Raw genomic sequence first — 22,129 nt, forward strand, 5'->3', positions numbered from 1 at the left:
TAAGAAAAACAGCCCTAGCTTTCAGACTGGAAAACTGCTCCAACAACTGCAAAGCGCTCTTTAACATCTTCAAAGAATTTTCCAACCCCCAGCTTCCGCCAACCTAATCAACTTTTCACCAGACCTCTGCAACAACCTCTCTGATTTCTTTCACCACAAAATTCTCAATATCTATGGCAACTTCGACCCCCAACGCAAGACAACCAGCTGTCTACCACCACCAAGTCAGACCACCAGATCACAAACTGGAAACATCTCACCCCAGAAGACACTGCGGTAATCATGAGAACAGTCCACTCCGGGGGGGCCCCCCCCACCACTGACCCTTGCCCCACCATAACTACAACATTGAAGGAACTTTAATCAGCTCCCATCTCACCACCATCATCACCTCCATCCAAAGTGGAATCTTTCCAGACAACTGGTAACAGTCAGAAATTACAGCTCTTCTGAAAAATTCCATGACGGAATCAAAAGAGCTCAGCAACTCCAGACCCATCTCACTTCTGCCCTTCCTATCCAAAGTTGTGATGAAAGTTATGAACAAACAACTCTCCAGCCATTTCGAACACCCCCACCTACTAGACATCTCGCAGTCTGGATTCTGCGGCAACCACAGCACGGAAACTACTCATCACAGTAACTGACGACATCAGGACCATCATTGACAAAGGGGAAACTGCAGCATGCATACTACTACAGCTCTCCGCAGCCTTCAACACCGTCCCCTACAGCAACCTCATCACAAGACTGCACAGTACATGGACCCACCCCTTAGATGGCTGACCTCTTTTTGTCTGTGACAGGACTCAGCGAGTGAAGCTCCCGTACTACACTTCTGAACCTCATCTGTAGAGTCTCTCAAGGAACGTCACTGAGCCCTAAGCTCTTCCACGTCTACACAGTGCCGATCACCAAAACCATAAGATTCCAGGGAATCCACATTTTCCTACGCAGATGACACCCAGTTCATCCTCTCCTCACAGACAACAACCACACCACCAGGACCAACGTCACCAACTGCATGTCTAACATGTCAAACAAGATGAAGCAGAACTGCCTAAAACTCAACATGGATCAAACTGAAGTCCTGACCTTCGGGAACAAGAGCTCTCCATGAAATTCCTACTGGTGGCCAACGGATCTGGGACTCACACCCCAATGGCCGTACCAAAAACCTTGGTATGATCTTGGATGACTCTCACGATGGCCAAACAAGTGAATGGCGTCACCTTCTCCTGCTTCTTTATCATACGTACACTCCACAAAAAAATCCATTGGCTCCTCACTGACACCAGATGCAAGGTCACCCAGACCCTCATCACCAGCAGACTAGACTATGCAACTCAAACTACACCGGCATTACAAAGCATTTCATACAAAGACTCCAGACCACCTGGAACGCAGAGCACCCATCACACCCCACCTCATTGATTAATTGACTTGAAGAATGCCTGTTTATGGATTGCAATCAGTCAAAAACCCTCAAGTTGCTCGCTTTTAGCCCTTCGCAATTTCAAGAGCTCTAACCAAGAGGTCTTTCATAGTGGCTTCACCATCAGAATACTGTCTGCTCATGAAGTCCTTATTCAAACAACTATTGCATAAACCTTTGATCTATAGACATCGCAGTAAATCAGGCAAATCTGATTTCATTGCTTTAAAGTTCAACTTTTTTTTATGATTAAAAATTCTTCAAAATCATCGAGCCTTTGTACTGACAAGTTTGTGTAAGCAAAAAGCTTTGTTGCAGGAGCTGCCTCACATTCCTGTTCTACCAAGTTTTATCATACGCAGTCTGTATTGACGAGTTTGCACTATTTAATCTGCATACTTCCTGTGTAGCATTCTGAGCAGCACTCGTCTTGCTGATTCTTGTGCTTTAGTTGCCCCATTCGGTCACTAAAGCAGCCTTCAGCAGACTCATGAAGGGGAAAAATTGTTGTTGATTTAAGTCGTCCTAGGACAGACACACATAGCTATTGCCTGATCTTGTACTCTTAAGACCGTTCTCCTGCTCCTTGTTCACACAGCTGCTGCCTGACTCTAGGAGTAATAGGCTGTGGTCTCCACGAATGACTGTGAATCAGGTGAAGTCAGAACCAACCTTTGGAGAGGATTGTAGTTTTTCCCTGTGTCCACCTAACGTACTCCAGATTTAATCTGAGTTTCATCAGGAGGGAGAAATATACATTGCCTTAGCCTCTAAATAGTACTGTTACGTGTAACTTTATGCAGTCTTTAAAGCTTGGCTGCTTCCATAGATGTCTCATTGGATATTTTAAAAGACATTTTAAATGTGTTTTCCTCAAAAATGGTCTTTCATTTTTCTTGGTGGACCCAGAGTACAGCCCTAGTCCCCCCCCCCTGTAACCAAGTATAAGATGTTATAGATAGACCATTGAACGAACGAGTGCTGTATTCAAAGGCCTGGGTGCACCCTTTTTGAAGTATGTGGGGGTTTGGAGTTTCTAGGTGGTCACAAGACCATAGTGATGTCTGCGACTGAACTTTGACTAAAGTTGCTGAAAACGATTCGTGTTTTAATGATGACAGCTTAACTTTATTGCAATGTCTGAGTTACTTTTGATAACATAAAACGAATGTTTAATCTGCTACTAATGTTTAAAATACCTCACTTATTGTGAGAAAATAAGTTAGAACTGTAAAAAAAATTGTCAACTACTCCTACAAAAATGTGGATGTGCGTGCAAGATTTTCCCGTTACGTATATTTATTGTGAGAAATTCAGGACCATTTCACACCTGTTTGTCTACAATTATGTGGATGCAGTTGGTATTCCAGCAGTCCTCCACCTCCTGCCAAGTAACGATTTGAAAATGTTTGGTCACGATTATTGAGATTTTTTTATAAGAATCATGAGACGTCCAGAGCAGTTACATCATTGGGCGTTATGGCCTCCATAATATTTCTACGTACAATGCATGCAGGTACTGCAGATCCTTTTGCAAGTTTGCATTCTTAACTCCAATTGGATAACTTTCTGTTTCATTATTGTTATAGTTGTTCTGACAAAAGGTCTCTTCACCTCGTAAAGGAAGGAAATATCATTGCTTGGCATTTGCAAGCAGTCTGCGCATCAACCGCCCTGGCTTCTTGCCTGCATAGCTCCCAACTCCAGTTTGTTTAAATGACACTATGTAGTATTATTTTACTACAGGATGTATAAGACAATGCAAAATACTTTGCTGTAATTGGGGAAGGGGAGGAATGTTTTTCATGTATAGAGTATTGGTAAGTGAAAGAGGGCACCTATTATTTGGATGACAAGCTCCAAGTTTTGGTTGCGGTTTTCAAAGCAGCATACCTTCCCTGCAGACCACAAGGATGTTTGGTAATAAGAATCTTTTGTTTCTGACTTGTCATTTTCTTTTGATGTATTATCTGTTTGTACATCTTATTTTCGCATCTATCCATCTTCATCAATTATATGTATGTGTGTCAAAACTATCTTTATCTAGCCTAGCTTTCCTTATTCATTTTACCTAGCCATTCTCTTAATTACTGTATACTTTACTGCATATTCTGCTTGGGTCGTCCATGGTTTACTGCAGTCCTGTCTTCTCACTCAAGCAGAATCCCGTATCCAGCTTGACTGGAAAACTCTGAACCTACTTGGGCATGGTTGGCCAATGTTTACAGACCTGTTTTTAAACCTACTTGAGTATCTTAGCTCGTTTACCATTATTACTGTGATTCTACAGGGCAATTTCAGGCTCTCTGTCACAATTTACTTTTCTTCAGTTTCTTGTTACTTTCTGAGCAAAATGCAATGCATCTCTAATTGAATGAGATTTGAACCTATTGTGACATTATTTATCCTCAGTTTCAGAGACTAGGTACTTGGGGTATGTTACATTTGTTTTAAGTATGTCTGAATATTTTGCTTTCTTAATGTTTCTTTGTAGTCTGAGGCAGAGCCTTCTCGCCGATTTTATCTTGACCAGTGGCAGCAGTCCCAAAGTCTACGCTCCTCCGAGCGCCCTTCTTCCCCCTCATCTGACTCCTCCCTCCGACAGGTAGCATGATCCCCACACTAGAACATGTGCATATGCTGAGATGAGGTGGGCAACAACTAGATTCTCTTGTCTCTTCCCTTCATTTTCACCTTTTGGTGCTTCAAGTCTACCATGCTAGCAAGTGGCTCCATGTTATGTTCTCTTCACCCAGCCTTGACTTTGCAGCCAACAGCATTTTACATTGTGGGTCTTGAAGTTTTACTTTGCAATTAGAGATATGGCTCTGCAAGTCTCAGTATTCAGCATGCCGTTGGTTAAAAAGTTGTGGTTGACTGGTTGGTGCACATAGCATGTGGCTACTTGCCAGCTATTTTATTGCAGGGATGAGACAATCAAAATCGTCTGTGGGACATCCTTCACTGCACTGCATGTAAAATCAAGATAACATTTGTAGTTTTTCTTTGTGAATGCATGCACTTAACATGTTTGCTTTGATGCACTGCAGCATTCATGGTCTTCTCTGCTCTAACAAGAACGGTTTGCAAACCCCACAATGGCTCTTGGATTGATTTTGAAAGGAAGCAATAGCTAGTTCCAGTGTTATATTGAATTTTAATATATCATTATTAACTATCCCACTGAGTTGAAATCGTGGGCAATAAATGTTTGGTAAGGTATAAGACCATAGAATAATTTTATGCTCGATGGCCAAGAAGTGTGTCTTGAACATTGTCAGCTCTGAACATTGTGCTTTACAGAGGTGATTATGTAGGTATTTACAGATCCTAGGCACCACACTTGGTGTATCGGACTAAGACTATTCTGGCCTCTGTGTGGGTAAATGAGATCTCTGCCTGCATATAGTCCATTTGAGTTTGTGTAAATGCATACATCAACTCATCCTATTAGAGAGTTATTTATATCCAGTAGTTTGTGGTTTTTGGTCTCCACCAATGCCTGGATGTTGTAAAAAGCTATTGAGCCTGCACCCCATTTGAGTTCCTTTTGAGAGTTCTGATACGACTTCAGTAGGGAAAGCCATAAATGTAACACATTTCTTTAAAGCTCCACCTTTTGTGTTCTCCAAGAATTAGGCTTAATAAAAGGAGGAATGATCAAGACCACTGAATAGTACTATTTCATCTACTGGCTGCTCTGAATTGGGTATAATTGTTAGATGATGTTGGTTATTAATTTGTCATTTCATACCCCCCAAAACTGATTCATTTTGCCCTTTTTTGACCTGGAGAACAAAAGTCATGTGTAGCATAGGTTGAAGACAAGCAATCAACCATGCTTATCTCAACCTTGGCATCATTAACCTCTTACTGATGAACTAATAGTAATGAACTTTGTTTGGAACTTTGCTTAGCCTTGTGCAACTGCCACACATTACCAACTGAAACTTCTCATCTGACTAGGAGGCTGATCAAGGCTGGTCTTCATCAAACACTGATCCCAAAAGACTTTGGATTTCATGACCTAGAAAAGGTCATGTGTTAAATAAATAGTGTCTTGTATACTGTGTTACTGAGCACTCTCTCTACCAATGGAGAACTCTGACGAAGAACCCTGACCATAAACCCTTTCTCAGAAACACGGTGGTTCCACCTTTACAGTCCTTTGCAAGTGATGCTAGCAGTTTCCACAAAGGTGAAAGTAGTATGTTGCAATTCCACCTAACCTCCTGGGTTGTGCCAGTGACTGTTCAGAAATACATTTTCTTTCAGGGAGACAGTGGTGAACCATATTACAGGATAAAATACATGAAATAAGCCTGTCACTATGTTTTGACCATCCTGAAGAACTGAAGACCCAAGAAAGAAGCAAAGCCCGCAAAACTCCAGCTCCTGTCACATTAGTTTCCCTGTAAGTCAGACTCCAATCCAGCTGGTAGGTCACTTCGATGCTGAAGTCACATCATACCCAGAAGTTTGTGATTCTTCTGCCTACCTTGACAGTTCACTTCCTGGAGTAGTAGGATTTTGCACCAGGATCTCCTGTGCAGTGTCTCACTCACCAGCCAAGCCTGGTATGCGTCCATCTCTAGTATGCCGTGCTCTGCTACATTCTCTTTCTGGAGTAGTATGTGAACTCCACAGAGAACAGTTCCAATGTATATGGACCTTTGGATTAGGAGCAACATGTAGGAGATGCCACACCACTCCTAGTCTTCTGTTGGTGTATTTTCAGAATTGACTGTCATATGGTCCTTCACCCTTTCTTCACACACCTTCCTAGATGCAAAGGTGAAAATCAAATAGACACTGTTGTTCCTCTACCAAAAATCAATTTACAGCGCTTGCAAAGTCATAAGCTGCACTAGAATCTCTTGGAGCTGCATTGGAGGCGTGAGGATCAGCCTTCGTTATCTGTGCCCCTGATTCATCCTGTGCTCCCAATTTCGATCCAAGTACCAGCCCAACCTCTCTCACTTCCTTGAACATTCTGGGATAGACCATGCCTGTGGAACAACTTTCAAGGCTTCCAACCCGCCCTCCCCCTCTTCCCCCTCCTTCCCCTCCCCCTCTTCCCCCTCCTTCCCCTCCCCCTCTTCCCCCCTTCCCTCCTCCCCTTCTTCCCCCCTTCCCTCCTTCCACCCTCCCCTCTTCCCCTCTCCCTCCCCCTCTCCCTCTTCCCCCTTACTCCTCCCCTCCCCCTCTTCCCCCTCCCCTCCCCCTCTTCCCCTTCCCCTTCCCCCCTACCCCTCTTCCCCCTCCCCCTTTTCCCCCTTCCTCTCCCCCTCTTCCCCCACTTCCCTTCCCCCTCTTCCCCCCAGTGCAAGAGGTCGAACTTGGGAGACTAACATGCTCACTGCGAACGCTGTCCTTGTGAGTGGTACTGGTGACCAGGAGGACTGGCATTTAACTAAATGTTGCTATAAAAGCCATGGTAAATCGCATTGGGGGTGCAGTCAGCGGCAACACTGATTGAAAACAGAAAAGTGCTTCAATTCATCTCAGTGACTGATAATTACTCAGACTCTATCCCAGTGCATCATTGTTTTGCCCAGTATCCCACCTTAACTTCAAACCAGCGATTTGCACATTTACCTTGGTCCTTCTTCAGTAGGAACAATCTAGCATGTAATGCCTGACCTGGTCCCCTCTGTACCGGGATACAGACACAAACAGACTGATGTTTGCCTACCAAGTCTAAACTATTTTTATTGTGGCAGGACCACAAATAATTTGTACATCTCTTGTCTCTGTCTAGAGTGGCATGGTGAATAAAAGACAGTGGTCTATGGTGTGGTCACAAGTGATCACCTGTGGCTGAGATTAATTCAGGCACTCCTTCCATCACCTCCTTATTTTTTTTTTTTTTTTTTAAGCCGACATTGGCATCTGCACTAAAGAATGTGGATAGTACTTGTTTGCTACAAATGCACCCCTTCTGAGACCAGGTCTTTCCATAGAGCCCAGAGTCTTCCAGCATTTTTAATAGGTGTGGAAGAAGCATCTTTTAAGCCTGTAGTTTGCAAAACATACAAAATGAAGAACTGGGCCTCCAGGGACTTCAGGCTTTGTATTCTAGAATCCTCAGCTCTATTGGTGGTAGTGGTGGGTGGATGTCTCGCTGCTGGGGCTCATCGGAGAAGAACCTGTTTGATCATTGATCCTAGTGCTGAATAGGTCCCCCAGCAATACACAAAGCAAGCATGATCACAGCCAGTCAAATGGGACCCAGTCACTAAATGCCAGATCTCCTTTTGCTCTCTTCTAGCTGGTGAAGGCCTTCCAGTCTTTCATAACTTGAATTTCATTCAAGCTTAACACCGCCACATAGCTCCTAGTCTTGCTCATAAAGCAAGCAGGTGAAGAAAAAACATTTGTTCAATGAGGGTGGGGTGGGGAAGAGTAGGGAGAGACAGAAGCTCAATTACCCCGCCCCAATTGATTTAGTGATTTCTTCTTTTACCAGCAGCCTTTTTTTCAGCACCAGCTCACGGTTCCCAATACATGCTAGTGGAGAAAAGGTTTTGCCTCTTCTACCACCACAGGACCAAGATAACCAATGATTCATGGGCCCTCTTTGTGGTAAAATGGTAAAAGACCAGCGTTCAGTTGATGCAGCCTCTTCCTTTCAAGCCACCTCTGCTACAGTAAGAACCCTAGGAACGTTTGTAGGAGTTAGCGCCACCACTTTTTAGGAACTACTGGTCCAGTCTCCCTGCATATAGGGGTCAGCGATACTCCCACTACTTCCTTATAAGGAAAACAAGGAGGCGAGTCTGCCCCTTCCTCTTAACTAGTTCCTCCCACTGCATAACAGTTAAAGATGCTACTTTTGTCATATTGTCTGGCAGCTGTACAGGTCAAAGAATGGATTTGTTCAGTGGATTCATTCAGGTGGTAAGCCTTGCCAAGCTGCACGTGTATCCTTCACTTACACACACTGCAGTACAGTGATCGTCTGGAAGAGCAGCCAAGCTCCTCCCGGTCCACTCATCAATGGTTTCAACCTTGGAATATCATTTTCAGCTTGCTGCCACCACTAGCTTGGGGAAGCACATTTGGATGACACATTGCAGGGCAGGTTACCTGATTAGCGCAGCAGACTCTCCATTGTTGCCTTTTGGGCATAAATGCATTGTAGCTGAATACCATCTTGATATTGAAGGTTTTCTTGTGGTACTGAGGCCCAGGTTAGTTATATTCCACACAAACCACACCACAGCCCTCTTCTACATCCACACAATGTAGATTTCACTCTGTACTAATGGATAGATTTGGCTGGCTGGGAATAGCAACAGGATATTGTTTACTGGTCTTTCACATAGTGAGGATTGAAAATAGAGAGGATCTCATCAGCAGGTGCTTCTCCTCAAGCTAGTCCGAGATATTACAAAAATATATAGATGGAATATTGCAGGGGTTTAGAATTACTGTTGCCTGACACACAAGACCTTGTTTGGGTTCAAGGACATCAAGTCTCAGTTTGTGTTCAAGAGCAACAAACCTTAATGATTATTTTTTCCCTTTGTAACAGTTGTCTCAACCCCCTGCAGCACAAACCCTTTGGCTGTTATTTTACAGTGCTTCAGTGTGGTTACGGGGAAAGAAGGATGTCTGCTACTAGGCTTTGCTTCCAAGGTGGAAGATGTTAAAAATAGTATATATGGTTCATATATTTGTGTGAAGCTTTTACAGTTGGGCCCAGAGGAAATAATTGTGAGGAGAAAGCTCAGCTTGCATTGCTAACATTTGTTCCAATACAAATACGTGCAGTATTGCAAGATGTAACAATTTTCAGGCAATTTGTAATACTCCAAGAATGATATATATATCTATACATATATATATATATATGTTCGATGGCATGTGTAGCTGAAGATACACATGCTGTGCATTATCCTGCCATCTAGTGTTGGGCTCGGAGTGTTACAAGTTGTTTTTCTTCGAAGAAGTCTTTTCGAGTCACAAGACCGAGGGACTTCTCCCTTTCGGCTCCATTGCGCATGGGCGTCGACTCCATCTTAGATTGTTTTCTTTCCGCCATCGGGTTCGGACGTGTTCCTCTTCGCTCCGTATTTCGGTTTGGAAAAAATAGTTATCCATCGGAAAATTTGACGGTATTGTTTGCGCTCGGTACCGGGTTAGTGCTAGCACATCGACACCGGAGAAAGAAGAGCTCCGGCGGCCCTTCGGGGCTTCCACTCCTCGGCGGGGCCTGGTCGGCCCGACCGCGTCCATCTTCAAAACTCATGGACCGGACCCCCTTCCGCTTCTGCCCCAACTGCCACGCTAAGTATCCTTATACAGACCAACACTTGGTCTGTAATCTGTGTTTGTCCCCTGAACACAAAGAGGATACTTGCGAGGCCTGTTGGGCATTTCGATCCAAGAAAACACTGCGGGATCGAAGAGCTAGAAGACTTCAGATGGCGTTGACACCGGCCGGTCACACCGATGTCGAAGAAGAGGAGAGATTCTCCATTCCAGATTCGGAGTCGGACGAGTCCGAGAGTGAGCAGCCGAAAAAGCAGCAAACTATGAGTAAAACAGCCCCGGGCAAAACTCATTCGAAAATAATGAAGGCCAAGGGGACGCCACCGCCACAGGCCATGGCTGAACCCGAAAACACAGTGACCAAACATCGGCATCGAAAAAGGCCTCCCAGCAGCCGAAGACATCCGACTCCGGTCGAGATAACGGCTCCGAACAGACTCGGCACCGAGATACCGGCTCCGACCAGACTCGGCACCGAGAGGTCGACACCCCGAAAGCCAAAAAGGTTTCCTCTGAGCCGAAGAAGACTGCAGAAAAGTTTTCGGTGCCGAAACATGCAGCCTCGGAGCCGAAACACAGCTCCTATACAGACGAACAAGGCCTTTCCACACAATTACAAGGCCACAGATTTGAACAAGAACTGGGCATGGGAGCGCCAGACCATACCCAGAGGAGGCTCCATATAGAAAAAGACACAGGGAAAATCGGAACTCTTCCTCCAATAAAAATGAAGCGGAAGCTCGCATTCCAAGAGGCGGAAATGCAGCCAAAAGCAAAAGAGGCTAAAGAAAAAACACCACCACAGTTTTCTCCACAGCCATCGCCACTGCACTCGCCACATCTGTCACCAGTAGCAACACCCCCAATGATGCAGTCACCAACGCACACAGGGATGAGCCAAGATGACCCGGATGCATGGGATTTGTATGATGCACCGGTCTCAGATAATAGTCCGGATTGCTACCCGGCAAGGCCATCACCACCTGAGGACAGTACTGCTTACATGCAGGTGGTTTCCAGGGCAGCTACTTTTCATAATGTAGCATTGCATGCAGAGCCCATAGAAGATGACTTCTTGTTCAACACCCTGTCATCTACGCACAGCCAATACCAAAGTTTGCCAATGTTACCAGGCATGTTAAAACACGCCAAACAGGTGTTTCAGGACCCAGTCAAAAGCAGAGCCATCACACCTAGGGTGGAGAAGAAATATAAACCTCCCCCTACGGACCCTGTGTACATCACACAACAGTTAACTCCTGATTCAGTGGTAGTAGGAGCAACCCAGAAAAGGGCAAACTCGCAAACTTCTGGAGACGCACCACCGCCCGACAAGGAAAGTCGGAAATTCGATGCAGCAGGCAAGAGAGTGGCCGCACAGGCAGCCAATCAATGGCGAATTGCCAATTCACAAGCCCTACTGGCAAGATACGACGGGGCACATTGGGATGAAATGCAACATCTCATCCAACACCTTCCCAAGGAGTTCCAAAAACGTGACCAACAGGTTGTCGAGGAGGGCCAAACTATCTCCAACAACCAAATAAGGTCGGCTATGGACTCGGCAGATACGGCGGCCAGGATAGTAAACACGGCAGTAACCATTCGAAGACGCGTGGTTTCGGACCTCCGGATTTAAGCCAGAAATCCAGCAGGCTGTGCTGAATTTGCCTTTTAACGAACAACAATTGTTTGGGCCGGAGGTGGATACAGCGATAGAAAAACTGAAGAAAGACACGGCAAAGGCCATGGGCGTGCTCTACTCACCACAGAGCAGAGGCACTTTTAGGAAACCACACTTTAGAGGGGGGTTTCGGGCCCAAACCACAGAGCCCTCCACCTCACAAGTCAGACCCACATATCAGGGCCAATATCAGAGGGGAGGATTTCGAGGACAATATAGTGGTGGACAGTTCCCTAAAACAAGAGGGAAATTCCAGAGCCCAAAAACCCCACAAACCAAACAGTGACTTCAACGTCAAAAGCCCCCACCACACAACACCAGTGGGGGGGGGACTCACACATTATTACCACAACTGGGAACACATAACTACGGACGCGTGGGTCCTAGCCATTATCCAACATGGCTATTGCATAGAATTCCTACATTTACCACCAGATGGGCCTCCAAGAGCACACAACATGTCCAAACAACACTTAGATCTGTTGCAACTAGAAGTCCAAGCATTGTTACAAAAAGAAGCAATAGAACTAGTACCCAACCATCAAAAAGGAACATGTGTTTACTCCCTGTATTTCCTAATTCCAAAAAAGGACAAAACACTGAGACCCATATTAGACCTCAGAACACTAAACCTTTACATCAGATCACTTTCACGTGGTGACACTTCAAGACGTGATTCCCTTGCTCAAACAACAGGACTACATTTCAACATTAGATCTCAAGGATGCTTATTTCCACATACCCATACATCCTTCCCACAGGAAATACTTGAGGTACGTAATCCAAGGCGTACATTACCAATTCAAAGTGTTACCGTTCGGCATAACAACAGCCCCAAGGGTATTCACAAAATGTCTTGCAGTAGTAGCTGCTCACATCAGGAGACAGCACATGCATGTATTCCCTTACTTAGACGATTGGTTAATAAAAACCAGCACTCAGCAACAGTGTCTGCGACACACAAACTACGTCATAGAAACCCTTCACAAACTAGGGTTCAATCAACACACAAAAAGGGATTGCCACTCCAAGTCCACAAAGGATACAAGCCTTTCAAAATGTAATACTAAACATGCACCCAAACCAACACTACCAAGTAAGGTTTGTAATGAAACTTCTAGGCATGATGTCTTCATGCATAGCCATTGTCCCAAACGCAAGATTACACATGCGTCCCTACAACAATGCCTAGCAACACAATGGACACAAGCACAGGGTCAACTTCAAGATCTAGTGTTGGTAGACCGTCAAACACATTCCTCGCTTCAATGGTGGAATCCTATAAATTTAAACCAAGGGCGGCCATTCCAAGACCCAGTGCCTCAATACGTGATCACAACAGATGCTTCCATGATAGGGTGGGGAGCACACCTCAACCAGCACAGCATACAGGGACAATGGGATGTTCAACAAAGGCAACTGCATATAAATCATTTAGAGCTGTTAGCAGTGTTTCTAGCATTGAAAGCATTTCAACCGCTAATAGCCCACAAACACATTCTTGTCAAAACAGACAACATGACAACAATGTATTACCTAAACAAACAGGGTGGGACACACTCATCACAACTGTGTCTCTTAGCACAAAAGATTTGGCATTGGGCGATTCACAATCACATTCGCCTAATAGCACAGTACATCCCAGGGATTCCAATCCAGTTAGCCGACAATCTCAGTCGAGATCACCAACAAACACACAAATGGGAAATTCATCCCCAGATACTACAAACTTACTTTCGAAGCTGGGGAACACCACAAATAGACCTATTCGCAACAAAAGAAAACGCGAAATGCCAAAACTTTGCGTCCAGGTATCCACACCCTCAGTCCAAGGGCAATGCGTTATGGATGAGTTGGTCAGGTATAATTGCTTACACTTTTCCCCCTCTCTCACTCCTTCCTTATCTAATAAACAAATTGAGTCACAACAAACTCAAACTGATATTAATAGCACCAACCTGGGCCCGTCAGCCATGGTATACAACACTACTAGACCTATCGGTAGTACCTCAAATCAAACTACCAAACAGACCAGATCTGTTAACTCAACACAAACAGATCAGACACCCGAATCCAGCATCGCTCAATCTGGATCCTGAAGTCTTAGAATTTGGACATTTAGACCTTACACAAGAATGTATGGAGGTCATTAAACAAGCTAGAACACCTACTACAAGACATTGTTACGCAAACAAATGGAAAAGATTTGTTTATTATTGCCATAATAATCTAATTCAACCACTACATGCTTCTGCAAAAAACATAGTAGGCTATTTATTACACTTACAAAAATCAAACCTAGCATTTTCTTCTATCAAAATACATCTCGCAGCAATATCTGCTTACCTGCAGATTACACATTCAACATCACTCTTTAGAATCCAAGTCATCAAAGCATTTATGGAGGGTTTAAAAAGAATCATACCCCCAAGAACACCACCAGTTCCCTCGTGGAACCTCAATATTGTATTAACAAGACTCATGGGTCCACCATTTGAACCCATGCACTCTTGTGACATGCAATACTTAACCTGGAAAGTAGCTTTCCTAGTAGCTATCACATCTCTTAGAAGGGTAAGCGAAATACAAGCATTCACTAGACAAGAACCCTTTATACAAATACATAAACATAAAGTGGTGCTCCGTACAAATCCAAAGTTCTTACCAAAAGTCATATCACCGTTCCACCTAAACCAAACAGTGGAACTCCCAGTCTTTTTTCCACAACCAGACTCAGTAGCCGAAAGAGCCTTACATACATTAGACATCAAAAGAGCACTAATGTATTACATTGATAGAACAAAACAATTTCGCAAAACAAAACAATTGTTTGTAGCCTTCCAAAAACCTCATGCAGGAAATCCAATATCCAAACAAGGCATTGCCAGATGGATAGTGAAATGTATTCAAACCTGCTATATTAAAGCAAAAAGAGATCTGCCTATTACGCCAAAGGCGCACTCCACTAGGAAAAAAGGCGCCACAATGGCCTTTCTAGGAAATATACCTATGACAGAAATCTGTAAGGCAGCCACATGGTCTACGCCTCATACATTCACAAAACATTACTGTGTAGATGTGTTAACACAACAAGCCACAGTAGGACAGGCTGTATTACGAACATTATTTCAGACAACTTCAACTCCTACAGGCTAAGCCACCGCTTTTGGGGAGATAACTGCTTACTAGTCTATGCACAGCATGTGTATCTGCAGTTACACATGCCATCGAACGGAAAATGTCACTTACCCAGTGTACATCTGTTCGTGGCATTAGACGCTGCAGATTCACATGCACCCTCCCGCCTCCCCGGGAGCCTGTAGCCGTTATAAGTTGTTGAAACTTGTAAATTTGTAAATATATACTATTTTTTAGACACATTATGTACATACATACTTACTCCATTGCATGGGCACCTTTACTATATACTCAACTCCTACCGCACCCTCTGCGGGGAAAACAATCTAAGATGGAGTCGACGCCCATGCGCAATGGAGCCGAAAGGGAGGAGTCCCTCGGTCTCGTGACTCGAAAAGACTTCTTCGAAGAAAAACAACTTGTAACACTCCGAGCCCAACACTAGATGGCAGGATAATGCACAGCATGTGAATCTGCAGCGTCTCATGCCATGAACAGATGTACACTGGGTAAGTTACATTTTCCATATATATACACAAAGCATTTCTTAATTCAATTTTTGCTGAAGCTGATGTAGAAATCAATATTTGCCTATGCAAAACCCTGCCATAGAAGTACAAATTCATATCTTTAAACTTGCATTTCTTTTTTTTTTTTTTTTCTCTTCTCTGAGGGAAAGCTTTCCATCATGGAGAAAATCCTCTCTCTACTCCCCTACTAAGACTTCAGTTCTCACTGTGGAAAAGGCTTTACTCCTGCCCATGTCATGAGCAGATTTCCAAACCTTTTCAGGGTGAAAGTGGGATGGAGAGGAGTTGATAAATACCCATACAAATTTGTGCGCACAAGCTTGCTGGGCATTCCAGCTGTGCAACAGCCTACTTGCAGCTCCTGTGAGTAGGTTCAGTAACATAAAATCCAAAAGTGCAAAAGTAACATTTACATGTGCATGCCTAGTTTACACGCACAAATAGGTTAGAACAATTTGACTCTAAGATTTGCAGAGTTTGCCTAGATTTAAAATATAAATGCCCAGTCATTGATTTAGTGATTGCTGTATGCTCACTGCTATGGCAAAAAAGGAAACTAGTACAGTGAGTTGAAGTGATCTTCCAAATAATTTTTCTGTGTGGTCAAGGGGAGACCTCCGTGGTTAGCAGTCTACAACCTAGGTACTGGACCTCAAGTTCATTTGTAGTAACGGTTTAGAAAACCCTTAAGTCAATTTACAAGGGCAGTTCACAAGACGCTTCCTCAAAAACCAAAGTAAGAAAGAGCAATGGTATAATTAGAGCAATGATATATCAAGAACTCTTCTATAAACATAATTCCATCATAATGAATGTGCTGCCATATTTAGAGTTCATCTGTCGTCAAAAACCTACTTAATCAAATCTTGCTATTTAACCAACCTTCTGCTTATGAAGAGCTTTTGAATATTAAAAAAATTGATTTCAGTAGAGTCCTGGTGTGATCATAGTCGCTATATTGGGAAAGGTGCATTAATCAGAACCTTCCTAGAATCCAAGCCATGACTTAGTAGGAGCCATGGCATAATCAGAAGGCTACTATCAGAGCCCTGGTTTATTGCAAAAGCTGCATTAATGTCACCTCATTGCATAGCTCCAGATGAGACAAAAATATCCATATATATATATTTTTTTTTTAGCTCAAGTACATTTCTTGAGTATCTTTTCCCTTTGACCAGTAGATATTGTAGAATATTCCTCACCTCTTGATATTTGAGACCATTCAAAATGTGATGTCCCTGGTCATGCATTGGTCTGTTCTGCCACGGTATGGACCTAAGTGAAGGAGATAGGCTTGTTTAACGTCTTAAAAGTTGCAGTTCCACTTTGATGGCTGGTAACTTCACTTGGCCAATGTTCATTCACGGCATAGCTCTCCATAAATGTAATTAATTAGTGGATTATTTTCAGTTACTGCCTAGGCAGTGTACAAATATAGATGTGTCTTTGCAGAACGGAATCACAATCTTTATTTCATTAGTTAATTAAAGCTATTGCAATGATTAAACTTCTTGATTACAGGACAGAGAAGACAATAACTTTCCTCTGAACATTCACAAGATAGGCTCTGTAGTGGGCTGCATTTCTTGTCATTGATTCTCCAAAAAGCGTAAGACAATGATGACATTTTGTTCTTAATAGTTGTTAGATAGAATCACCCTGAACCAGTCTTGCACATCTAGAACCCAAGGTAATTGTCTATAGGTGACTGATATAAAAGTAGAGCCAACTTTCCAGTAGCCTCATCAGAAATTACAATCTTTCTTTTATTACTATTCAGAACAAGCCAACTTATATTATTGTATTCGGCCAGTGCCTGCCATTGGGGATACCAGCAAGACTGCCAGGAGCCAGTTTTGTTGACTACAATGTCATCAGCATATTGCAGGAAATATATTTGATGAATGCTGAATTTTGGTCTCAAGTGTCTGGCTTTTGACAATGGCAAGCACATATTGGCTGTGTAGAGATAGTGCTGCTGTAGAGACTGAATTGTAGGGGTGCGTCTTGTAGCTCTCGAGCTTTCCCTAAATATCCTCTTAGATCAGATTTATTTGCTCCAGACTTTTCTTTCATCAAATCAAAGCAGCTCCTGATCTGGTGCTGAGAAAAACTGCTTTGCTGGTACATCTACACCTAGCATCTACACCTCTAAGGGCCTCCCCAAACAACGGAGCTGTATGCCGATGTTTTCCATTGATTATTTCTATTTTTTGGGGTCACCTTTAAAATTTCAAGACTGCTGGCACCAATTCCGACATGAAACATACAAGTAGTTTTTCTGTTTCCTATCATGTTAATCTGGTGATTGTTTTTGGAATTTTTTTTCACTTTAGTCTCAAAAGGACACTGTTGGGCAACATTTCTTGTATGACCAAAATCGTCAAATGATGATTGGATCACCATGCGCCATTTATTCCTCAGGCTACATTTGCAGCTCCATGATCTACCCGTTTAGTGTGTATATTATAGCAGGGTTGTTTTTTTCCATAGGATCTTGAGGTAACTGCCACACCCTTCCAATAAGTCCTCTTTCGCTTGCTTAGTTAGAACCACCAATCTGGACTCTTTACATTATATGGCCGCGTGTTCCATATGACTACATCTGCAGACAGACCTACTTCAGAGTAGCCATGTGGATTTATTTTATCATTTGAGGGCAGTCCTATTGACTCTGATTCGGTCTACGGTCGTATTACAAGTGATACCTAGACCTGGTAATTTTACTGTCATAATCACTTTAGGACTCCATATATACATGGAAATTGGTCTTGCACATGTATTGCTTCTAGAGAAGAGCACATCTCATAAGTGAATGTGCTAATATTTTCTTTTGATTGTACAAGGGACATTAGAGTTCCACCCATATATTATTACTCATGAGCTTAGTGCCCCATCCCAGCTGTCTTGAGAGTTCTTCTCTGCTGGCAAAGACATCTGAGGTATTTTGGAACTTTTGTGCTTTATCACACAAAAGTACAATTTGTTTAGTTCAGCACTAAACATTTTTGATAGTGGTAGGGGAGTTCTCTCATCAGGAAGGCAACCATATGATCAGAAAACATTTTGAGGCATGTTCGACAAAGCAGTCACTGGTCCACTTTGCATGATTCTCCCAGGGGCTGCATGCCACACTCGCTGAGGATTTTCAGTTTAGACAAGCAATCAAGAAAAATATTGGCTAATTCTCATTAACTATTGTTTAGGGCTGTCCTAGATATTTCTACTTTAGAACACCCCTCTTTAGTTTTGTAATAGAGCAAAGTAAGAATTGCACAACTGTATAGAACTACTGTACTTTATCATGCTCCACCTCCATTCAGAGCTCATATCTTCACTCAAGTGTAAATGTAAGAGCTCATCACCTCAAACAAACAAAAAAAGGGTTCAACACAAAACAATTCACATACATTTCACCATTTTTAGTGCCCACACTACGAAATGAAGTGTTGACCCTTGTGGTCATTGCATGGTACCAGTGGCCCGAATGCTTCCCTGAAGAGTAACAAGGAATATAGGTATACCTCCCAGTTTGTGACCCAGTTGATAGGATATAGTAGCTAAAAAGTGTTCTTGAGATCCATTCACTCCAAGCAAGGAGAGAACCATGAGCAGAATTTAATATTAACCATACTGTTCTATACTTAAAACCACTGTTTCCTCACCTTTGGAATATCTCCAGGCACCAGACTGAAACTGAAATATTTAACAGCAGTTCCCCAGAGGGTAATGTTGAATCTTTTTGGAAACTGTTTTATTCAGCCAGCCTCGTCGTCCAGTCAGTGCCAGTTATTTGCTTGGAAGATATTCCCATGCTCTGTGGGACATGGTTGGCAAGCTCTTGTTAGCGGCCTCTGATGGATTTTGGACTAACCTTGCTCAGGCCATCCACAACGGCCTTGAAGCATCCAAATTCATTATTCGGTCTGGACTGGAAACTAGCAACTGCTTGGGCATAGCTGTCTGAACCAGCATGATGCTCCAGTGTCATGAGTGGGTAAGATCCAGGGGCTTCTCTAGGGATGTGCATGTGTCCCTCATGGACATGGCATTTGACGTATGGTTTGGTGAGAAATCTGGCTGTGTCTTAGAGCTTTTGTAGGAAAGCTTGGTCATAGCATTTTCCTTAGGCCTATGAGGGAGTTTCCTCAATAGTTTGCCTCCTTTCAAAGCTATTCCAGACGTTTGTTGTACCAGCAGCCCCAAGACCCCTCGCCCTTGCAAAATGAACCTCAGTCCTGTCAGGGAGGAGAGGATTTTGGGGGAAATCAAGCAGAAAACACCTATGCCTTCAAGGAAGTGCTTCTCCCAGTCCTCAACCCTGTGGCATCAGCCTTCAATCTGTTAATTTGCTCTTAGTGGAATGTAACCACTGTGTAGAAAGCAGGATCAGACATTTCCTCTTAAGGGCGGTAAATGATAACATCCTGCAGATACAAGGCTATGCCCAGCCATTCCTTTTAGACCTAATTACAAATAAAGGGAGCACACTGCCTACACTCCAGCAACAAAGTCCAACCCCAGTGCATCATGGTAAATGCAGTCTAATTCGTAGTCCATTTCGAAAGTAAGTCTTTCACCTCTGTAGGCGTAGCAAGTGCTATTTATCCCTGTACACGTGTTTCTGGGTTTAGCCCGTCATCAGCAGGGAGCAGCATGGTATTGGGACTTGCTTGAAATGCCGCCAAATGTTTTCTAAGGTTTATGTACCGCTCATGGCGCACAGGTGCCTCCCAAGGCTCGTCAGCTGTGGCTCAAGGGAGCCGTCCTAAGACAAAATTACAAAATTTACCATAATGCACTGGGGCTGACTGTATGCTGGAGTGTGAGCAGGGTGCTCCCTTTCTGGTTTTTCTGTTTAAGAAGGCTCACTTGAGCCAATGAGCTGACGAGCTCTGGTTGAAGCACCTGCGTGCCAGTGAGTGTTACACAAACCTGAGAGGACTTTTGGCAGCACTTCCAGCAACCCCACAGACAAAGCTGCTCTCTGCTGATGAAGGGATTACCCAGAAACACGTATCCAGAGATTTACAGCACTTGCTGCACCTACTAAGGTGAAAAACTTTAGTTTACTTTATGGATTAAAAACGAACTTGTACTGCATTTACCATGATGCACTGGGGCTGACTGTATGCTGGTGTGTGAGCAGGGTGCTCCCTTTCTGGTTATTCCTTTTAGACCTGCTGTATTTCACACCAGCAATAATGCATTATACGGAGGAACACCAGTCTATCTTGCTCAAAGAAGTGCAGGCTCTTTTGTCCAAAGGAGCTGTAGAAATCCAGAGTGGAAGTTACCCTGCTATTTTCTTGTGCCGAAGAAGGACAAAGGCCTTGATCTGGTTTTTTTCTCTGTCCTCTAACACCTTCTTACGAAGGACTATTTCAAAATGCTCACACTGGCCCATGTCCTGTCTGCCTTGGATCCAGGCGACTGGATGGTGGCTTTGGACCTGCAGGATTGCTACTTTCATGTGCCAGTCCTGCAGTCCCACAGACATTTTTTTGCTTTTCAAGGTGGGTGATGAGAATTTGCAATGTGCCATTCTCCTCTTTAACCTCACCAGCACCACAAAAAGTGTTTATTAAAGTGATGGTGTGGTCACAGCGCACTTCCAGAGGTCAGGGTTCTAGTTTTTGCCCTTATGAGGACTGGCTGTTGAGCTGTAACTAGTCTGAAGACTGTGTTCCCGCCACTGTAAATTCTGCTTTCCTTGTGAGTGAACACCAAGCGTTCTCCCAGCAGCTGCCCTCCACCACCCTTTTCCCTAACAAAGTGGTGTTGATGACTTTTTGCCTACAGTTGACTGCTTTTCACATTGTGCAGTCCATCGCTCTCACAATGTTCTTTCCTCCTCTTCATAGAGGTGAGATGGAGCAGAGACTATGGGCTATACCATGATTTAAGCTTTGACATTGATTAAACCAAATAACATCAGGTGGATGAGCAGTTTTTTGTGGGTGTGTCTGGTACAAAGAAAGGCAACTCAGTGCAGAAATGCACTCTGACAAGGTGGATAGTCCTCTGCATAAAGTGGCCTTGGGAGGGATTGATAGCCTATTCCACCAAGGCCAAGGCTGCTACCACTTTCCTGGCATGTGACATGCCTGTCCTTGGCTTGTCAGCTACCAAGTGAGAGTTGGTACTCATTCATGCAGCACTAGTGCTTTGATAGCCAAGTCAGAAGTGATAGGCATTTTGAGGTTTGATCTTGCAGGGCTTTTTGGAATAAATCATTACACAGATCCTCTCTGGGGAGGTGCTGCTTTGATATTTAGTCTGAAGGTGAGAGATCTGCAGTTAGAAGCATCCTTCAGAAGAATAATTTACCTTCGGTAATGGTCTTTCTGGTTGATATGTTATTTAACTTCAGAATACTCACCAACCTCCCCGTTTCTGTGAAATGTTTTATTTTTCCATCTAAATAGATCACAGTTCAAGGATCTGCACATTAGTTCTGCTGATTACTGTTAGTTTCAGCATCCGAGCACATGGGCAGAGTGAAGAAAGAAACTGATGTCTGCTTATATTCACACTGTCACATCCAGCGTGGAATGTCATCAGTATGGAGCTGCGCAACACCACCTACCGGCATGCAGGAGTACTGCTCTTAAATTTTTCTGATCCAGTCTGGCTCATGAAAATATACTAAAGCTGAGCAATCTGTGGTTAGATTATCCACCAGAAAGAGTATTACGAGTGTTGCTGTCATGTGGTCCAGTGTTTGATTTTACTACTATGAATATGGACAGCCAGGGGGAGGTGTTGATAGTTCTCTTTGCATTGTTTACTACTATGAAGCCAAATGCTGCTAGTAAAGCTTTACAGCTGTTGCTCATCTGCCATAGTCAGGTTGCTCTTGTATATGTTAAAACTATATCTCTTTACTATATTCAAGGATTTTATTTGCATTACTGATAAAAGCCTTGTCCAATTACCCATCTAGTCTTGATACAGAAGTCTAATGTTGAAGATGCCTTTTTAGAGAAAGTGACAGCAAGCTGTTCTTTTTTTAAAGACAATGAAACAGTAGTTGTTTAGGCTTCACATACATACACAATATTG

General features: G+C 43.4%; 1 protein-coding gene across 21 annotated transcripts in view; it reads left to right on the forward strand.

Moving 5' to 3' along the window:
• The window catches only part of MICAL3 (microtubule associated monooxygenase, calponin and LIM domain containing 3), a 1,349,174-nt gene that overhangs the window by 625,401 nt on the left and 701,644 nt on the right, over window positions 1-22,129 (forward strand). For 13 of the 21 annotated variants that reach the window (XM_069228034.1, XM_069228033.1, XM_069228038.1 and 10 more), the window contains one exon: window positions 3,930-4,040. The exons of the other annotated variants lie outside the window; for them this stretch is intronic. In XM_069228034.1, the coding sequence (XP_069084135.1) occupies window positions 3,930-4,040 (111 nt within the window). The remainder of the gene's footprint in view (window positions 1-3,929; window positions 4,041-22,129) is intronic. 21 annotated transcript variants of the gene reach the window in all.

Source organism: Pleurodeles waltl, chromosome 4_1 (genome assembly GCF_031143425.1).
Source record: "Pleurodeles waltl isolate 20211129_DDA chromosome 4_1, aPleWal1.hap1.20221129, whole genome shotgun sequence".
Lineage (NCBI taxonomy): Eukaryota > Metazoa > Chordata > Amphibia > Caudata > Salamandridae > Pleurodeles > Pleurodeles waltl.